The 20,805-nt window shown below is 36.8% G+C and overlaps 1 protein-coding gene across 3 annotated transcripts in view; it reads left to right on the top strand.

The window, feature by feature from the left end:
* Dcaf6 (DDB1 and CUL4 associated factor 6) overlaps positions 1-20,805 on the top strand; it is a 120,504-nt gene that overhangs the window by 74,197 nt on the left and 25,502 nt on the right. For all 3 annotated transcript variants that reach the window (XM_033765670.1, XM_033765669.1, XM_033765671.1), the window contains 4 exons: positions 5,239-5,356; positions 10,363-10,478; positions 11,519-11,605; positions 11,681-11,993. In XM_033765670.1, the coding sequence (XP_033621561.1) occupies positions 5,239-5,356; positions 10,363-10,478; positions 11,519-11,605; positions 11,681-11,993 (634 nt within the window). The remainder of the gene's footprint in view (positions 1-5,238; positions 5,357-10,362; positions 10,479-11,518; positions 11,606-11,680; positions 11,994-20,805) is intronic.

Here is a 20,805-nt window from a genome sequence, read left to right as displayed (position 1 = left end):
AGATCAATATTTAAATAATATAAATCTAGTTACAAGATAGCGTAATTTGCACAATTGTTATCATACTTTATTTTTTGTATGTCTTTGAACATTTTTCTAGAACCACTAATGATTATAATTTCATAGTTGGAAATGCACAGATTAAATTGTTCCAAGATGCATGCTTTACAGAAGTCATTAATTTATGGATTCTTCTTTATTTTTGGCACCCAGGATCAAACTCAGGACCTTGCATTTGTGAGGCAGGTAGCTGCACCACTGAGCTAAATCCCTGGCCCAATTTGTGGATTTTTTTGTTTTTTCTGTTTTTTCTGTTTTTTGAGACAGGGTCTCACTCTGTGGTTAAGACTGACCTGGAACTCACTATGTAGCCCAGGCTGGTCTCAAACTCACAGTGATCCTCCTGCCTCAGCCTCCCAAGTGCCGCGATTACAGACGTGTACCACCACGCCCGGCTCCAATTTATGGATTCTTATGTGAAAGACTTGGAAGATATCTAACTAAGCATAAGATGGGATCTAAATAGATGGTGGGTGTTGAAATAAAAATATTTATTTATTACAGTGTAAGATACATTGCCATTAATTCCCCTCAGAAAATTTCCCCTTCCTTTGAGCACACTTAACATTCTCGCCACTTTCTGAAGCAGTTCTCAAAGTCTTCTGTGCTAAAGGTCTTCGTGAGGTGTGATTGGAAATAAGTTAAGTTCTGCAGGTCCCTCCAAAAGAAAGGTATGCTTGCAGAAACATTCTTATGTGATCTCATCCACCTTATTCCCAGACTCCACTGTATAACTTCTGGGTCTTCTAAAGTCAAAATGATTGTACAAGGTAAATGTTTTAAATTAAGTCAGGACATTGAGGCAGCCCATGACCGTGCAACTACAGGGATAAAAGAGGACTTCCAGAACTTCCTCACAAAGTGGTAAGGGTAGCATTCACCATATTTTCTGATCACACCTTGTAGTGCACTCAAAGATGTTGCTTCCAAATTTTTTTCCTGAGCCTGTGCACTAGTCTGAAAAGGCTCTATAATATCATTTTCTGGAAAATATCTTTCTAAGTTTTTGGATCTTGCATTAACTGATTTTTCATTTCTGACTTGCAAAATGAAGGTTTTACAGGGTTTCGACTTGATTATTATGTGGTTACTAATGTGCTCTGGAGCATGTGCTTTAAATAAGTGGTATTTGCCTCAATCTAGAGCACTCTAAGCTGCTAATCAATTGACTTTAGTAATTATAATTACTAAGTAACATAGAATAGACATCTAAAACTTAGCTTTTTAAAAACAGGTTAAAAGTTATTTTTCTCTACTACATTGCTCCTTTTCTGAGCACACCACAAATGATTTTTTTTACCACACATGAATTTTTTACTCTTACTCTTTTTTTTCTTTTCTTTTTCTCTTTCCCTTACTCTTTCTAAAGGAAGGAGAGCCATTTCTCTAGAAGTGCTCTAGTAGATACACAGCTTTCCAGTACTCTGATACCTGAGTGACAGTTTGGGCTAGCAAAGCTTTAATTAGTTAAATTAATGTTACTGTGTGAATTTTCCATTATTTCTGGGAAATAACACATCAACAGTTGATCTTTCTTAGTTAAAATAGTTGTTAAGCCGTCTGTTTTCTTTGTGTTGAGATTATTTCCAAGACAAAATAATAAGAACTTCATATAAAAGGAAACCTGTATAACTAGAGAAAAACTCCAGCTTACCATCAGTGTCATCTGTAAAATAAAGATGTGGGTGTGTGTGTATCAGTAAATTGCAGTTATCACACTAGTGCTTTCTACATAAAGTCTCCTGTGTGTTTAGGTGAAGTTCTCAACCCTGTGATTTTCAAATATAAATCTAGTTGTTAGTGAAATATTTCAGTAATATCTGTATTAATGTAAGGTTTTGAAAAAACAGTTGTTAGAATATATTTGCCAATTCAAATTCTAATTAGAACAAGTTAGAATTTAAGTAGTTACAAATATTTGTAATTAATGTATTTAATTTTTTAGATCTTTAAAGTAGATTTTTTTACACATGTATAGCTTAAAATATGTATGTTAGCAAAGACATGATGAATATGTTCATTATTAGCCCAGGACTCTGTATTCTTGAGAAAAGTCAGCCTGATAGGCTGTCTATGATCACACAAAAGATTGAACTGGGGAGAGAATGGGAGAAAGTTGGAAAACAAATGCTAGACTTTGGATGTGTTCTCTCATTGATACTGCAGTTAAAGAAACCAAGTTCTACATTGTGTGGTGTTTCTACTAGAGATGCAGTTTCTTTACCTGCAGGCCATGAGGTGGTCAGACTCAGAGCCTGAGTTTTTGTAACTAATCCAGTCCATTCTGGGCTTTTGTTTTTTTTTTGCCATTAGCCTTTTCTTTGTTCTGTATTCTTTGTCAAGTTATGTATTAAAATGGACAGAGTAAAGATAGGAAAAAGACGAGGTTGATGTGGTACAGTGATACCTTGGTTCATGAACTTGGTGCTTTCTGCAGTTGTGGTCATAAACCGAGTTGGACAAGAACCAAAACAGATTAATGGTTAGGTTCAGTGTTGCCCTTATGGGAAATTTGATTCGGTTCTCATCTAATTTGGTTTGTAACCAGCATCATGGCGAGAACTGAGTTCATGACCCAAGGCACCACTGTAAATATTCTGTACGGAAAACCCATGCACAGCAGTGCTCCAGAGAAACTCAACAGCTAATGCAGGGCTGTCCATTAAGAGTCCATCCCATTTTTATGGGGGAGGCCAGTTTTATGCAGGCAGATGATTTTATTAAAAACTTAACAAAGTCTACCTATTATAATGATATTATGATACCACTATAGATTATCTGATTCACAATACATACACACATTCCTGAGAGATTAAAAACTGTAGTAAATACCCTAGGGAAAATTTTAATTGCAATTCGTCTTGCTGCAGAAAGGGACAATATGTAAGTTTAAATAAAATGTTTGATGTTCTGATATTTTAGTAGCTCTTTGTTTTCTATCTTCCTAGAGCCATAGCATATACGTAAATGCCTATAACTGTCTCTTTCCTCAAAAAGAATATTTACTTAAAAGGCTTCTGGTAACTAAGCAACTAAAACCAAAGTAGGCCTAAGAAATTAAATTTCTCAACTGCTTTTGTTTTCCATTCCTTCACCTTAGAGGAAAAACACATAGTAAGACACTTTATAAAATTTTGTGGAAAAAAAAGAATTGCCCTCGACTGGTCAATTTTTAGCCACCTGTCCCCGATAGACCATAGTGACACGAACCTCAGCTGAGATGGAACAGCAGTGTCCCACCATACTAAAAAGTGAAGACAAATGAATAGAAAACATTTTGTGAAGAAAATGGACAAAAGTTAGGACATGTTTTAAAAGTCTCATTCTTGGTAATTTTAAGTGAAAGATCTGTTAATTTAGTCATTTCACTAGAATGCTGTTTGATGAAATAACTTATTCAGAACACTAAATGTCAAATCTTTTTTAAGTTTGAATGGGTTGCTCATTTATTTCTAGCAGCTGTTTATGTCAAGGACATAGTCGTAACTAAAATAGTACAGAAGCAAAGTGATTTTTGCCATTTGGGAGGCCAGCATTGTCATTAATTCTTTTTGGTGAACCTAGGGCTTCTCACATGCTAGGGGAGTACTGTGAGCTACATCTGTAGGTGCCCCCCACCAGCTTTTTTTTTTTTTTTTGAGATAGGGTCTCACAATGTGGCCCAGGCTGGCCTCGGACTCGATGCAGTCCTCCTGCCTCAGAATACAGAGTGCTCAGAATATAGGTGTGTGCACACCACACCCAGCTTCCAGCCCCCAGCTTTGTAATCCACACTATTATTTTTCAAATCCGAACTAATTTTGTAGGACAATACTTCTAACAGTTTGTATGTCAAGACATAAGAATTGGTGCTTATGAGTTTTATCAGCCTGACCCCTCAGCTCTTGGCAAATACACTTTCCTTTGTACTCCAGATGCATATTTGAAATCCTATTATTTATTCTCTCACGGGATAAAACATAGAGCAGAGAGGCTCGGAGAGATTCTCTTAACATGGGCTCCACTGTCTTCAGGAAGAATGACGCAGGATCCGTATGAGTTCCTCAGTGTAAAGTGGAACTCAAAGTCTGAGTAGGGCTGGGGTATGTAGCTCAGCAGAAAGCACTTGCCTAGCATGTGCGAAGCCCTGCGTTCCAACCCTAGCACCACCAGAAGGAAGGAAAAAGCCCAAATAACTTTGATTTTATTAAGTTGTAATTGCTTTCATTGTTATTTTTCAAGACAAATGTTTATTTTTAGTACTGTTACATAAGTCCTGGAATGAATGTCAAGAAAATAGTTAGAGGAAGTGTTTTCTTTCTGCAAACAGCTAGCAGAAATATCACATGTTTGGCTATGTATCCATTTGTATTTCCTATGTATTTTAATGTTTCCTCAATCTCTTGTCATAAAATGAAAAGAATTCTAAATCCCCGTTTCATATTGTCTTTAAATATCCATGTGCTTTAGTGGTGGGGAAGGTATTGTGAACAGTCTGTATCGTTTTCTGTAGATTTTACTTTATTTGCCCTTTAAAATCCTTACATCCCTGTAAGTTGTTATAGTGAAATCAATCACCTTCCACTAATTAGGAAACAAATTCCTTGGGATATTGGTCAAGAGTAAAAGCCAAAGTATACCAAAATGATACAGTATTGTAAGTTTTAGAAAAATAGCAAAGCACAGTAAATTCTCTCTAGGTTTCAGGCCACAGTCCCTCCCTAGAGATAAATCTGTGGCTTTGAGAGAACGAAACGCATCAATGGCGTTCGGTTTCGGCACAGTTTCCGCTGCACAGCTTCCTGCAAAGCCCTTGCGTCTTATATCCTGGTGTTTCTGAACGAGTCAGTGTTAGTTATTCTTGATGCTCTAGCAACTGAAGAGTAATTGCACATTCCATTGAGTGAAAGTACCATTTTATAATTACGGCCTTGCTAATGTTATGGCCTTGTACTATTCTTTGATTTCCTAGTGACTGAATATGGTTCTCAGTGCATTTGATTTTCCTCTGAATCTAAGGTCATGGTGTAGACAGCTAGATTTGGTGCAGTGCTACTTCCAGCTTTAAATGAGAAGCAAAGTAGATGAGAAAGAGAACTTTGACAAGGACAAACTAATTTATGTTTTATAAATTTTAGGAAATGTCATGTTTTCACTGGTTTCAGAGACTTTTTAAAATGTTTTAAACACAATTTTCAGATAACAATAATGAAAAGCTGAGCCCTAAACCAGGGACAGGTGAACCAGTTTTAAGTTTGCACTACAGCACAGAAGGAACAACTACAAGCACAATAAAACTGAACTTTACAGACGAATGGTAAGTTAATATTTTCTTAAAGATGTTTTAGCTATTTTGTAGGATTGTACTTTATATGCGTTTTTAGCACTTTGTCATTTTTATATTTTTATATAATGCATTGTTTTTCAAATTGCAGTGTATTCCAAAATCACTTGTAGGGTTTGCTAAAAACAGAATGAATAGTACTCAGGTTTGGTGTGGAGTGTGAGCATTTTGCATTTCTAAAAACTGTGGGCGATACTGTACATCCTCAGATATTTCTTCTGATACAAAATATAAAGATAATAATGATCTACAGATCATTTAGTGCCAAAGTTTACCATCTTGTTTCTTTAGACAAATATGTGTGTGTGTGTGTGTGTGTATGATTTTTGTTATAAGTTTTAGAGCTTAATTTTAGTCATACAGAATATTCTCTATTCTCTGCATTTGCTGGATTTAACTTTAAAGTAGATATTCCTGTTACTATTTAGTCTGATTAACTGTTATTTTTCTGTCATCAAGTACAAATGCTGTAGTTTAGTTAACTATTTTCCTTTAGTTGGGTAGTGAATTTACCTTTTTTTTTTTAACCCAATAAGACTGTAGAGCTATATTTCTAGAAATGAATTGTATCTAGATCAGGTGATATTGCCAAATTGTTTTCAGAAAGCCCTTCTCATTTCATTTATGTCAGCAGTATACAAACATATAACTTTGCTATCTCCAGGCCAATGTTCAATATATTTCATTATTTTTATTTATTACAAGTAAAGTTGAACTTTTTAATTTATATGATGGTTGTATACATTCTTGGATGATATTTGATTATATTTATTGCTCTTTAATTGAGTTGAGTCGTAAATGTTTTTTTAAATTATCAAGTGATGTTAAGCTTCTTTCATTCTTTCTCACTGTATAGTGGCCTTTTGCTTGAGACATTATCAAAACTTTTTTATTTAAATTTGCTAAGAGTATAAGAATAGCAGACTATTAACTTACCCTTTTTTTTTTTTTGGTACCAGGGATCGAACTCAGGCCCTTGCACTTGTAAGGCAGGTGCCAGAACCCCTGAGCTAAATCCCTGGCCCTATTAACGTATTCTTAGCTAATATGTTGACTGTATAGTTTGTTTTGTTTGTGGTACTGGAGTTTGAACCTAGGACCTTCACACTGTTACATCTCTGTCCCTTTCTTTATTTTTAATTTTGAGACAGGGCCTTGCTACATTGTACAGGCCAGGCTCAAACTTGTCAACCTCCTGCCTCAGCCTCCCAGAGTTCTGGGATTACAGGCATGTGTGACAATATAGTATTATTTAATATATAATTATATATTGATGTGTTGTGTAATGTGTATTAATATATATAATTATATTAGTTGTTCTATAACCAACAATTACTTGTGATTAAAGCTATATTAATATACACTAACATTATCACCTATTGTTAATATAAAATATATTATGTATAAATAATATAGTTTATATTAATATATAATTATGTGATACATGATAATTTTATTTAATTCACTGGTTTCCATTTGTATTTATATTTTTGTATTTTATATTAAAAATTTCAAGTAGGATTTCAGATATCAGTTACTTTTTTCTTTTATATAATATATGTAGACATTAAAGAAAATATTTTAAAAACTATAAAAAACAAAATTTCATAACAAAATAATTAGAGAATTACAATAGTTTAATAGACTGTATACCATAATCTTAAAAGAATAGCCAGACTGTTACTAAGAATTCAAGTCTATGTTACACAGCTAATTTAGACGCTGTAAATGCAACAGTGAAGAAACAGACAAAATAGTCTTTGCCCAGGGCCGGGGATTTAGCTCAGTGGTTCCACTGCCTGCCTTGCAAGCGCAAGGACCCGAATCCAATCCCTGGTACAAAAAAAATAAATAAATAAAATAAAATAAAATAAAATAGTCGTTGCCCTGCTGGAGCTTAAAACCCAGGCGGAAGAGATGGGCAAGTCAACAGAATAACTAAGTGTGCTGTGTGGCATGTTGGGATGAAGAGTACTGGGGAGGAAACTGGAGCATGGGAGGATGATAGGAAAAGACCTCAGTGAGAAGCTGGCATTCGGCGAAACCTGGAAGAGAAGTGAGCTGTTCGCTTCTGTGGGGAAAGCACTCCCAGGCAGCGAGAGCGCAGTACGAAGTCTCTGGAGCAGAAGCAGACCACCTGTATTCCACTGTAGCTGCTGTGGAATGACCGAAGGAGGGACAGAGCGATAAGATCAGCCAGGGAAGCGCGGAAGAAAAGTAAAAGGATGAACTGTTTTTAGCTCCTGTGTTGAGAGTGGCGTAGATAGAAGTGAGAAGACAGTTAAAATGTTATGTCAGCAAGCAAACTGAGAGGGCCATGGCTTAGACCAGCAGGGGAGCAGGAAGGTAATAAAGAGTGTCTTGCATTCTAGATACATATGTGTAATTTCTTTATGAGCCCACGTTTGACGTTAACACTTTAAAATTCTGACACCCACTGCCCTGTTTCTCACTACATAATCTAACAGAGGGTTGTCACATTTCTCATTTATGTCTTTTCTATTTTCATGTGTCTATAAAAAACAGACTGACTTCTTACAAAGAATCTGGAACATTTTTAGGAAGTCATTAGTCTCAGGCTTCTTTATAAATGCTGCCTTTTCTTCTCTAAAAATTTACCATGAGTTATAGTCTGTCATTCATCCGTTTCTTGTTTCTTTGTCAGAGGTAATTACCATTTTTCTGATTGTGAATATAATCAATCTTTATTGTCAAAAATATGCTTTTTTAAAAGTCTATTCCATTATGTAGTCTTGCTCTTATTTTAGTTTCTGTGATGACAGAGAGAGGGAATGGAACACATTGTGAACTTAGAGTCAGAACTGGACAAGCGGTGGAACCTCTTTTATGTCCCACTTTTTTTTTTTTTTTTTTTTTTTTTTTTTTGTGATGGAGGGGGTCTCACCATGTTGACCAGGCTGGTCTTGAACTCATGATCCTATAGTCTCAGCTTCCTGAATGGTAAGACTGCAGGCACAGGCCACAAAGCCTGGCTCAGTCTCATTTTTCTTGCCTGGAAATGGGCATGTTTAGTAGAACCTGTTTCTTAAAAGTTTATAGCACTGAGCACATTGACTGGCACATGATATGCCTTAAATAATTGTTAGCTTATAATGATCATCTTTTATAAATTACCTTTCAAATACTTCCAGTTTTCTCCTGTGGTATTTATCTTTTTCTTACTGACTTACGTGATGTATTTATTATAGAATTAAATGAGGATAGTATCATTTGTCTTACATTTGTTATAAATATTTTTCCCAGGCTGGTGGTTTTCATTTTCCCTATGGTGATTTTGCTTTGTGATTTCTGCCTGTGATCTCAGAATAATCTTGTCCTTTCTAGGATTAGGGAGAAATTTTCTTATTTTCCTCTCACATTTTCTATAGTCTTAAGAATTATGTATTTAATACTTTTGGAGTATGTTTTTTCATAAATTGTGATGTGGAATTTTCCACATGGCTCCTTTCTCTAAGTACCACTTATTAAGCAATCCTTTAACATTTCTCTGTGGTTTAAAATGCCATATTATGCTAAATGGATTTACTTGGATAGTGTGTTTTTTCCACTAATGGCTCCCTATCCTTACATCAGTAAAGTAATTTAATTATCATAACTATATGTTAAGCATTTATGTTACAGCTTTCTCAAGGAAAGAGATTTGTACATCTCATTAGTATCGCTTTACCAGAATAGCTTTGTATTTGCTTCCTAAAAAATTCACTGAGGGTAATCATAATGAGATGACACCTCACCCTGTTGCATAGCTCACCTGACATTATTCTATGAGAATGTACTGACGATGTAGGTGTAAATTCTTATTTAAAATGTTTGTATGCTACCATGTATGCTTTTTAAAAAATCATATTTACCTGTGCAAATTTTCTGAAAGTTTTTTTGTAAAATTGTGTTTAAAAATCCATGATAATTTGCGTTGTTCATTAAGTCACTGCTATTTGTCTATAATTGATGTTTTAAAGTTTCTTTATCTCTAGTTCCTCTTACTAACATTTATCCTAAATTTAAGGTATTAATGCATTTCTGTTAATTTAATGTCAGATTTATATATTTTTTCCCCTTCCCCCTTACACATTGGCCATGGTTTGTCACAGAATACTCACTGAAAATTATTTAGGAAGCTTGGTGTGGTGATACACACCTATAATTCTAGCATTTGAAGGCTGAGGCAGGACTATCCCATTCAAGACCAGCCTGGGCTTCCATAGCAAGATCCCCTCTCAAAAAATGTTTTAGAAATTTTATTTGAATTGGCGTAGTGTTCTGCTGTGAAAAGAAATACTGATGGAACTGTGGTCATCATTGCAGAGGTAGTAAAACTAAAACGGAAAATGTTACTTCTTTCTACAAAACTATAATGCTCAATCAGCTGCCCATATTTGAACAACAAACCAGAACTGGAAGTGATCCACAGTGAACTGTTCAGAAGATCAAAGAAATAGCCAGATTTCCTGAAAGTATTAATGTTAAAAATAATCTAAACAGCAGAGCCTAATGTGGCAGATAATCAAAGTCTGTAAAGGCATTAGGGCATGGGTATTGTGACTCATCTACAGATACGACATTAGACAGTGAAGGTAGTTTGTCTCCAGTGCAGCTCGGACCAGGTCGAGGCTGTGGCTTAGGAGGAAAGAGCTTGCTTGGCGCACTGAGGACGTGTGTTCTGTCCCCAGCACACATCCACACAGTCACAGTGGACACATCTAAAAATGCATACTTGATAAAAGAAGCATCACAACAGTGAAGAAGTGGTCCTTTGTATCTTTACATCTTTTTAGACGAAGTGTGTGCTAGAATAGTCATTTTGATATGTTAATGGCGTTTGCAGTACTTTTAAAATAACATTGTACTTTGTGTTCTGAATTTTCTATTATACTTCTCCAGTTATAAAATACACAAATTATTCTAAAATTATTCTATTCAGTAACTTCTTGGTGGAACCGCTTATCTTGTCTTGATAGGAGCAGTACTGCCTCGAGTTCTAGAGGAAATGGAAGCCATTGCAAATCAGACGATCAGGAGGAACCCTTGGTCCCACAGAGTTCAGTGCAAACACCGGAAGGAGAAAGTGGGACGAGTAAGATGTCATTTTGCTGTTGTCCTTATAAAATTCCAGTGTTGGATATGCAACTCTTTTTCTGGTTTTGTTTGTTTGTTCCTTGATTTTAATTTACTTTTGTCATGGAGGCCCATCTATTACATTGGTAAACATCAGACACAAAGCAGTAGGGACATTAAGCAGTCAAGATGGGGAGTGCACATAGTCCGTCCCATCTGTGGACACAATGAGCAGGATGGGTGCTCATGGGACTGTGAGTTGGAAATGTGAATTGGAACCATCTTGCCGTGTTATATAGCATAGTGAAAAGTGGTTTATGGAGGAAAAGCAAAAGGTGTAAAATCTAAACATATTACAGAAGATTCTGTTGCATATATGAAGTGTCACTTAAGGGATTTTTCAGAACACTTTCTAGTACAATATTTTACATGGTCATTAGTCATGTAAATTGTAGTGTCTAGCAGAGACTGGGATACCATATATGTTTAGTAAATGATAAATGAACAGGTGCATGCTGTTTCTTATTAAATGAATGGGTACCTGAGTGTAACAGTTTGGAATTAAATATGTTCGTGATAACTGTCTGTTAAGCACATGTCCAATTAGGAAGACAAAAGACCCCCAGAGTTAAGTATTGTCAGTGGCCGGAGCAGAATTGGACAGGCTTTTCCCATTTGTTCATGATAGTCCAGATTGTACCAGATGCATGATAAACGGGCAGAAGAATACTCAACTTTTGAAGTTTAGATCTTGGGAATGTTAGGAAAAAAGCAAAATCAAGTGATGTCAGCTGTGAGGGACATTATCCACAAATTAGTTCACGAAAGTTCAGGAAGGGGCAGTGGCCCACCTGTCCTTCACAGTGTCTGTAAATTCTGTGTGCCTTTTACCTGTAGGTGTTGGATTCGCAGTGTCCTGAGATGGGGTCTTACCTGAATGTCAGAGGTTTCTATGACGCAGAAAGAGTTAAGAACCATTTATCTAAACAGAAGTTGAAGTATTAAGTTGGTATTTCTTTATCCAAAAAATGAATTTAGTGATATTTTGGTTGTTTTCAGAAGCTCCTGAAGAATCATTAGAGGATGTGACAAAAGGTCAGGAAGATGCAACTTCAGAAAGCCAAGTTCAGGATCGCACAGACATGGGTGAGCTGTCTTGTTCTCCTCCGATGATTGTTGTCTTTGCGATCAGTTCTTATGTGCTGCTTTATTTTCCAACAGCGCAATTAGATAACCTCACACCTGAGCCATCAGATCCTACCTCGGGAGAAAGGAGTGCTCTCGCTCTGGATAGCCCTTGTGGAGTTCTGGCAGAGCCCACTTTGTCTGAAAGAGGCAAGGAAGCGGAGACTTCCGCTCAGATGAGCAGTGAGAGTGCCACTGATCCCGAGCCCCAGTCCCAGATGGAAGCCATCGGGCCTTCCCCTCGGGAGGAGTCATCCACCAGGGACTCTGCTCTTCAGGACACAGATGACAGTGATGACGACCCCGTCCTGATCCCAGGGGCAAGGTACCGAGCAGGACCTGGGGACAGGTAGGTCCATTCTTAAGTGACAAACTATAAAGAGTGTATTTCACAAGGGTTTGTTTGAAATCATGAAAGAAGTTTCTCTATTTTTGACAGTTGCTTTTTCTAGAGATGTCCCAATCCTACAAACCCATGGAAATTTTAAACTGTAAATTATTTCACATATCACATTCTTTGAGAAAACTGCATCAAGACAGGAATAAAAAGTCTTTGCTTTCTATCTCTGGCACTGAGGCTTGATATTCAGTTTACAGATGAGGAGAAAGGAATTTTGAGAACAGTCCACAGGTTATTTGTGCAATCAAAGTTACGTTTAGTTCACAGATTGCCCTATAGATAGTCTAGCCCTTACCTGTCTTGTTTCGTTTTAATGTTAATTTTTAAAAATTTTCCTATTGGCTCTGGATAAGATTGTGTGGTAGTAGTTCTCATGTTAAGAACATTATGTTTTTCTGATTTCTAATAAACTTAGTGACTCAATTTAGAAAATAAAAAATTATATCAAATAAATATAGCAGCAATAAAGAATTGAGCTAATGTGTTCATATTTTCCGTTTTTCATCTTATGTGATGAGGGACATATTTTTGCATTCCGTGATCAGAAAATTATTTCTATAACTAATGACAGTCTACTTTTATCTTTAAAAATCTTGGTTCACAGGAATGAGGTTCTGTTTGGACCAATTCACATATTTATGTATTGAATATATTGCTATTTATAAAATATTCAGTTGACATTGCAGTTATAAAATTTCAACCGACATTTCTGTCAACTGAAAAAAATGTAATGAGAAGATTAACTTACCTTTGAAGAGTGACAGTGTTGTGTAATAGTGGAGAGCATATGGCTTGGGTTTGAATCCTGGTTTTCACTACTAACTAGCCATGCTTGCTCATTTCCATTGCTTAATGACTCATAAAAGCTCAGCTTCTTTATGTATAAAATGGGACTCTGATTATCTACAATTAGTAAGAATTACAAGTCAGATATAATACCTGGCTCCCATTGAAAACACTATAACCACTGTGTTTAGTCAGTGTGACTGCTTAGAAAACAATCACCTTGAAGGGATGAGGCCAAGCAGAATCCTGAACAAGACAGTTTGCAAGTCAATACAACCACTTTTTCTTAACTATGAAAGAACAGTCATCTTCTTGGGTCACATCTGGGAAGTGTTGACTTTGCTATGGCAGTGTTTTTAAATATAAAACAAGTAATCTTTCCCAGTATTTGTACTTAGGGATTAGTCAGACATCTTCCTACCACACTTTAGTCCTCAGCATTGTTACTATGGATTTTAGACAGCTAGAACTTAGTTCCATTTCTTTCCATCCCAAAGGGGAGTCCCTTTAGAATGTCGTTGCCATCAGTGTATGCAGAGAAGCTTAGCAAGGACAGCACAGTTTGAAAATCAAACTGTTGATTTCCGAAACTCTGGATGCAGAGCTAGATTCTATAATTAAATTAGTACATTTATGGCCTCCTACTTACAAAAGCAAGCATATGTTTTTGGCGCTTTTTCCTTCCTGTATTTAAATAGCAGAACTCAACAAGCTCATAATTTTAAACAATTTAAGTATCCAATATCTAACAATGTATACCATATCATTTTTTTATGTTCATTTGTTTAAGAATTAACATTTTAACAGATAATTGGACCTGCAAAAACTCAGCAGCTTCTGTTCAAGCTAATTTTACTTTGTGTCAAGCTTGCTGTATGGCTGGGAAGCTAAAGTGCTAAGCAGGGTTTTGCATACTCTGGTCCTGAGGAGTTTTCCTTTTTAAGCACGATAATGCAACATCAGTGAGAAAAGGAGGATTTTAGTGGGGAGTGGACCTAGAGAATCTTAAAACATATATCTTTCTATAGAACTTCATGACTTGCTTATCGTGTTGATAATACCTAGATGATTTACATGTTGTAGGGTTTCTCCTGGAGTTTGGGTGCGTCACAAGGTCAGTGCCTGATGGCTTCCCCAACCCAGGAAACCCAGGTGCTGAACTAGCCTAGCAGTCTTTGGGAGGCTGATAATTTTTGACAGCAGCCTGGAAGTGATCCTACTGAATGAAGTTCATGCATTGCTGAACTTAAACTCATTCTCTCCAGGTTGGATCCACATTTGAGACTACCCAAGGTCCGTATTTGCTTCCTTACCTTCATAAAAATTAACTCATTTAATATCATGTCTACTCAGTTCGGACATTTAGCTTTAGTTGGTACTCTATATTACTTTGTTTATAGCCTTCAAGAAACTGAATAAATTATTGAAGAAAACGAATGTACAAGCCATGCAAAACATGAAATTTTAAAAATGATATTTAAAGAAGAAATTAAATGGCACACATGCTGAGGTTATGTTAATGTGATTATTTCACAGTTACATCAGTTTTCTTTTGAGATTTATATTATTCTTTCCTAACTCTTTACTATAAATTTATAGGGGATGAAAAATCTTTCTCTGACTTCTTTGTAGTTCCAACTTCCTTAGCACTATCTTGATTTAATTAGAACTACTTTTAATATTTCTGCACTTTTCTAAGAGCAGTTCATCCATAAACTGGCAGTTTATGTCATGTCTAAATTTGGAGGGTATGTTGACTTTTGTCCTAAAGGGAAAGCTTGAACAGATTTTGCCTTATAAGAACATGAAAAGAATTCTCAACTTGTAATTAGGCATATGATTTTGGAGAATTTCCATATCCAGGAAGTTCTGAAGCTCTGCTGTTAAAAACCCTCATACGTGCTCATTAGTGTGTAAAGATAACATGCTGCTCATGGACGAGATGCCTGGATGGCAGTGTGAGTGTCTTAGAGGTTTCTCCTTGCTGCCATTAAAGCCAAAAGGTAGAGAAATGGTCCCAAATGTAAGTATGATAAAATAAATAGTTAATTAAGAACTCTGTATGTAGTGTGTCTCATAATTTTTTATCTCAAATTTAATTTTTCCAAATTTAATCTTTAAAATGAAACTTTAATAGCTTATACAGAAGTCATTTCTGCATACATTTAATTAAAATATCAAAACAGTTCCGTGCATTGCAGTTATGATTTTTTTTTAAATATTTATATTCTAATAGTTTGGTTAAGTAAAGATGGGCCCAGGTTTTCACTTCTGGGCTGAGATTAAGCATGAGAAGCAAATGTCTTAGAAATAAAGACCTTAACAACTAATATAGATTTTTTTTAAAAAACATTAAATGCTTGTCTCATTAACTTTTATAGCAAGTCTCTGTGAATAGAAGTGGGACTATCTATAGCAGAGATCAGCAGACTTCTTTTCTAAAAGGCTAGATAATAAATATTTCAGACTTTGCTGGCAAAATGGAGGTTGTTATTATAAGTACTTATATAACCAATGAAAACATAATCATTTAAAAAAATGTATTAACTGTTCTCCCAGGGTCATTATAAAAAATAGCCAAGATTTAGCCAAAGAGCCATTGTTTGCTGATCCCTGCTTTCTAGTAAAACAGTGTTATAGAGAGAAACCAAGTCATATATGTGATTATATACCTTTACTGGTAGAAATCCACAATTTAAAACAGTAGAATCTATGAATCATATATTTTTATCTTTAACTTAACCTAGGAAAAATATATTGAATATTAAATGCAAAATAAATTACAAAGAGAAAACTATATGTATCCTGTCTGATTGTGGTATTAAAAAACAAGTTAAATTAGCATATGTGTCCTTTTTTCGTTTTTTGAGACAAGCTCTCACTATGTAGCTCAGGCTGGCCTTGAACTCACTATGTAGCGGGGTTGGCTCATCGTCCTGAGTGCTGAGACTACAGCTGTACGCCACCACGCGTAGCCCTAAGTGATTTTCTGTGCTTGGTTCAGAAACATAAATATGTGTCTTTGGGGAATGATAAGAGGCTGGCTAGGTTTTTTATTTAGGTGATCCTCATATAAACTATTTGCACTTTACTAAATCCATCATGGAGTAAATGGAACGATGGCCTTGCTGCTAGCTCTTGGTCTTGCTGAGTCCAAGAGAAAAATGAGATTGCTGAAAAAGGACAAGCAAATGCAACTTCCTGAGAAGGCCCACTTAGTGTTGAGTTGTTTTTACTTACAGCCTCAGCTGAGATGCTTTTAACAACTTTTATTCCATAATGATTAAAGATACTGCCATCCATGGTGGTACTTTCCTGTAAACCCAGCGTTTTGGGAGGCTGAGACGGAGGAATACAAGTGTGAACCCAGACTGGGCAATTTAGCAACGTAGCAAAAAACCCTGTCTCAAACTCAGAAGGACTGGGTAGCTCAGTTCAGAGGTCCTGTGTTCAACCCTCAGTACCGCAGTCAGAGGTTAATCCTGTGTTGCCTGTTAATCGCTTCAAGTATATATTATTTGCTTAGAAATGTGGAATCATCTAACTACTCTGAGGAAGATGGCCTTTGTTCTTAAAGGCAGAATTCTTTGTAATGAAATTTGGCAGCATATGTTCAGTTGTCATGATAACCACTCATTCTGTATTTTAATAATTTTAATTTATTCTCAATTTAAAAACTGTAAAGGAGGGCTGGGGATTTAGCTTAGTGGTGCTGCCCCCTGCCTCAAAAGCACAAGATCCTGAGTTTGATCCCCGGTACCCCCCAAAAAAGAAAAGAAAAACAAAAAAGTATAAAGGAAAAAAAAGTAATCAAAGAGAAGGAACTGGGTTCCTATGGAGAAAAAAGCCCTGTTTGATTCTCTTCGCTTGCTTCTGATAGATAGTCTTGTGACAGGCCAGACGAGTCAGCCCAGGACTTAATTATTTTTTCCCAAAGAGCAGGTCAGCCCTGGGAGCACATGAGTTGGAGTGGGTGCCTGCTATTCCCACACTCTGTGACGGGATTAGTTCTGATTTATTTAAAAAATAAAAGAGATTAAGTACAGAGTCTTCCTTCTAATCATTCTTCAGTGAGTGTTTCTGTTCCCCTGACTTTATACACATTTAGTTGAACGACATATTCCTCACTTAATACCTTCAAGTCATGAAGGAAAAAAAGGTTTTAAGGCTGAGATGATTAATGATAAAAGTGGTGATCTTAATGCTTTACATAGTTGGTTCTTTGAAGTCTTTGTGAGTGACTTTAGTTATTATGTTCCCTTCACTAGATTTAATATCAGAGGAACAACAATAGGTGATAGAATAATGAGGTAATTCAGTATGTTCCTTCATTTTTTTCTTTATGATGGGTTTGCCAGGTCCTCTTTTTCCACAGCTAACCACCTTTCCTATTAACAGCTAATACTTCCTCTGAACTTGCCGAGCTCTGAATGCTCAGCGTTGTGAAGCAGGTTGCTTGTCACAGACTATATTTAGCTGCATGCACTGCATGAGAAAAGAATGCAATGAAATTTCTTGTGTGCAGATAGAACTGATGTTCAACCCAAGTATGTGGGCAGGCAAAGTAAGTATAATCTGAAATGTTGTCCTTTGAATATTGGTTACTTGCTTGGAATATTTTGTTGAAGAATGAAATTTGTTTTCTTAAAAAACATGATTGACATAATAATTAGCCATTTTTATTATTCAGATGTACTGATTTTTCTTGAAATTGGTAGCTAAAAATTGACCTGTATAATTTTATGCATAGATTTTAAGATTCTGATTTTTCAAGCCTGGACTTGTTTTACATGCTTGCAATCACAGCATTCTTGGGAGGCTGAGGCAGGAGAATTGCTGTTAGTTCAAGGCCAGCCTGGGCTACATAGTGAGTTCAAGACCATCCTGAACTACATAGCGAGACCCTGTCTCAAAAAAAAAAAAAAAATCTGATTTTTCAAAGAAAGTTAAGTGTCACACATGAAGATGACACATAACCCTTAAACACATTTCTAGTTTGAAGTTTGACAGTGGGGGAACATTCCTGAGTAGAACTTTTAAGTGAACCTCAATCCCCTCAGTCATCTACCGAAAGCCTGGTTCACTGACAACAGTCAACCTAGTATCTAATTTTTAATGGTATTTATATGTATTTATATCAATTTATAAAATAATCTGGAGTGTAAAATATGCAACAACAATCAGAAATGTAGAACTGATGGAATTGCTACAGGGAATGCAGAAATAAAATAAGCCAAAAATATTACATATTTGTATGTGTGTGTGTGTGTGTGTGTGTGTAAAATTCCTGGTTAAAGCTCATTCTCAGGATGCCCGTGTAAAAGTCTCATTTATTTTTGCCTTTGTACTGGTGTGTCTAGGCTATGTTAAGATTATGGCATATTTGAAGTAACTTGTTATATATATTAGCCTATTTCTAGTTAACGGTTTCTAACTTAATTGCAGTAAAACGTTCATTGCAGTGCTTTTTGATTTTCTGATTTACATTTTTTTATCCAAAGTTGATTATTTCTGCTTTTACAATGAAGACTGCAACTAAAAAGTACCATAGTACTTTACAGGAATTTTTAAAAAGTTAATACACTGAATTGTAGATTATTTGGAACTGGTAAACCGTGGTAATACAGAAAATGTGACAGTTACTTCTCCTCGGAGTAGATGAGAATAGACTCACTCTTCCCCACTTGTTATTTTTATATAAAGGCTATGGAAAGGTCATCTGGGGGATATTTCTAATTGTAAGACAGTGTTTTCCTAACACCATACACAATTTGTTCTGCTTCCTTATTTAGCAGTTGGAGATACTCAGGGAACACAAATTTTTAAGATAAAATTAGAAAAATTATCACAGATTATCTGTACTGTCACATTATCTCTGCTACTAGTCTTGTATTTTGTGATGGTGCCCTATTATTTCTTTTTTGAATAATAAATAAAACGCAAGTCGTCTCCTACTCTTCTTCTCCTACTGTTTCATCACCCCTGGCATGATCTGTTGAAAGAGGCCTCTTCCCCTCCCGCGCCCTCACCGAGACTGCTTGCCGTGACTTCGGTTGCCCACGCTGCAGGGAAAATGTAGCTGCTTGTGTGGCGCGAGAGTCCACTCTGTGACTGTGGCCAAAAACAACTCATCCGCCTGACACCACCTGTACTTGGAGTGTCACTAAGAGCAGTCCGAGAGCCTTTAGTTCTCAATGCCTGGTGCCACCTAGGCCTCCATGTGTTTACCTGCATGACCACGTGTCTTCCAATTGAAACAACCTCCCTTCGCCATCATCCTCACTTTGGCCACTACATCAACATTTGTCTTAAGCTACTTTTTAAGAAACTTTTCCTGGCCCCTGTAATTTCAAAACCCCAGCCATGTGCTCTTCTGTACATCTGTTCTACCTGTAGCATTTTTATTTTATATGTATGTTTTCCTATGTAAAAATGTAAGCACCTTTAAGGCCAGTGTACTACATAAATGTACACAGAAATAAGAGTTGAGAAACACACCTTTCTCTCCAAAATTCTAGCTAAGTAAACTTACTCCTTTTTCCCTAGATGGTATGACTTACTGCTTTCTTCCCGTGCGTCCTAAAATCAGTGAGAGGCCTCTGAATTGTTCCCAGGGTCCCATGACTTCTCAATATTTGACAACTTGCTCCAAGTAAGGCATGGGACTCAAAGACACCTGGGAACATGGTTTATTTTGACAAGAGAGAAAGACATTGGAGTGGATGAATCCTGCACACCTTCCACCTTTCCTTCTGTGTGTGTGTGCTGGGGAGATGTGTGCAGTATTCTCCTTCCTTCAGCAGTAAATGCGTTAGCGCTTGTCAAGTGTTTCTGCCCAGGGAAGCCGGCTTACGACCCAAGTCCAGGCTGTTTTTTCGGGGCTGCTTGTGTAGGTGCGCTGTGCCCCTGCATTGCAACCACAGCCGCCCAGATTCCTGACCCCAAAGGCAAGTGTGTATACACCATAAATCATATTGTTTCCACACAAGTGAGGCAGGCCAGTACAGCAGGATTCAGTGTCCCGGGCAGGCAGACAATGTGGAAAACATTCCAGACGTCCGATTGCCAGACACCAGCCAAGGACCAGCTCCGTAAGCGGACCTTGCTAAAGACAGCAGTGTCAGGCTTGCTAGCTCTCTCCTTAGTTTCCTAACACATCCTAAGGTGCAGCCCCCCCAAAATGTTTCCCTCCTTCACCTTCCAGAAGGAGCAGAAACAGCAATAGCAAGATGACTGTCTAGCACCCCATCAACCTCACTTATTTCAAGTGCTTGTAAAAGACGTGTTAAAATTGCACATTCCAAAATATACAGGCCTTTTTGTTGGTAAAACTAGATGACAGTCCTAAAATGGCTTCTCTTATAAAGCAGATGTTTTAAAGCACTTAAAGGTTTTGCTCTGAAACCCCTTTTCTAAACTCTTAGTTATAAATCAGTTTTTCCTGTAAATATTTTTAAACTAATGATTTTATAAATTTTAGCTAAACCCTTTCTAAATAGTTACAAATTCTAAGTTACAAGGTGTGGGGAACAGGAAAGTGGACGTTACTAGAACCTCTGTAGTAAGTCCTAGTCTCCAGCGAGCTACAACAGCCCAAGGCAAATTAACTTAGCTTACAGGAAAGATTGGAAAAATGAGACTTGGAGAAGAAGCTGAGTGTTGGGCCTGCTCCACGCTCCTCTGGGCGGTAAAGTCAGGAGCCCCACAGCTTGCCACACCTTTTTTTAATACACTGGGAGAAACAAATGTAACGGAAGACTCTGGGAGCAGCAGAAATCCTAGAACAGTGATGCACTATGCAGATGAAGGTTTCTCCCAGGATGTCCCCAGCTGGTGTGGTCCTGGAGTATCATAGCATAGCGTCTGGGACCCTTGGAATTCTTTCTCCATCCTAATAGCTGGCCTGTAGACAGGAAAACGGCCCTAGTTAGATTTTTCCAAAAAAAAAAAAAAAAAAAAAAAAAAAAAAAAAAAA

This window comes from Fukomys damarensis, unplaced genomic scaffold, assembly GCF_012274545.1.
Source record: "Fukomys damarensis isolate Sample0158 unplaced genomic scaffold, DMR_v1.0_HiC HiC_scaffold_19, whole genome shotgun sequence".
Taxonomy (NCBI): Eukaryota; Metazoa; Chordata; class Mammalia; order Rodentia; family Bathyergidae; genus Fukomys; species Fukomys damarensis.
This window is presented reverse-complemented; position numbering and strand designations above follow the sequence as displayed.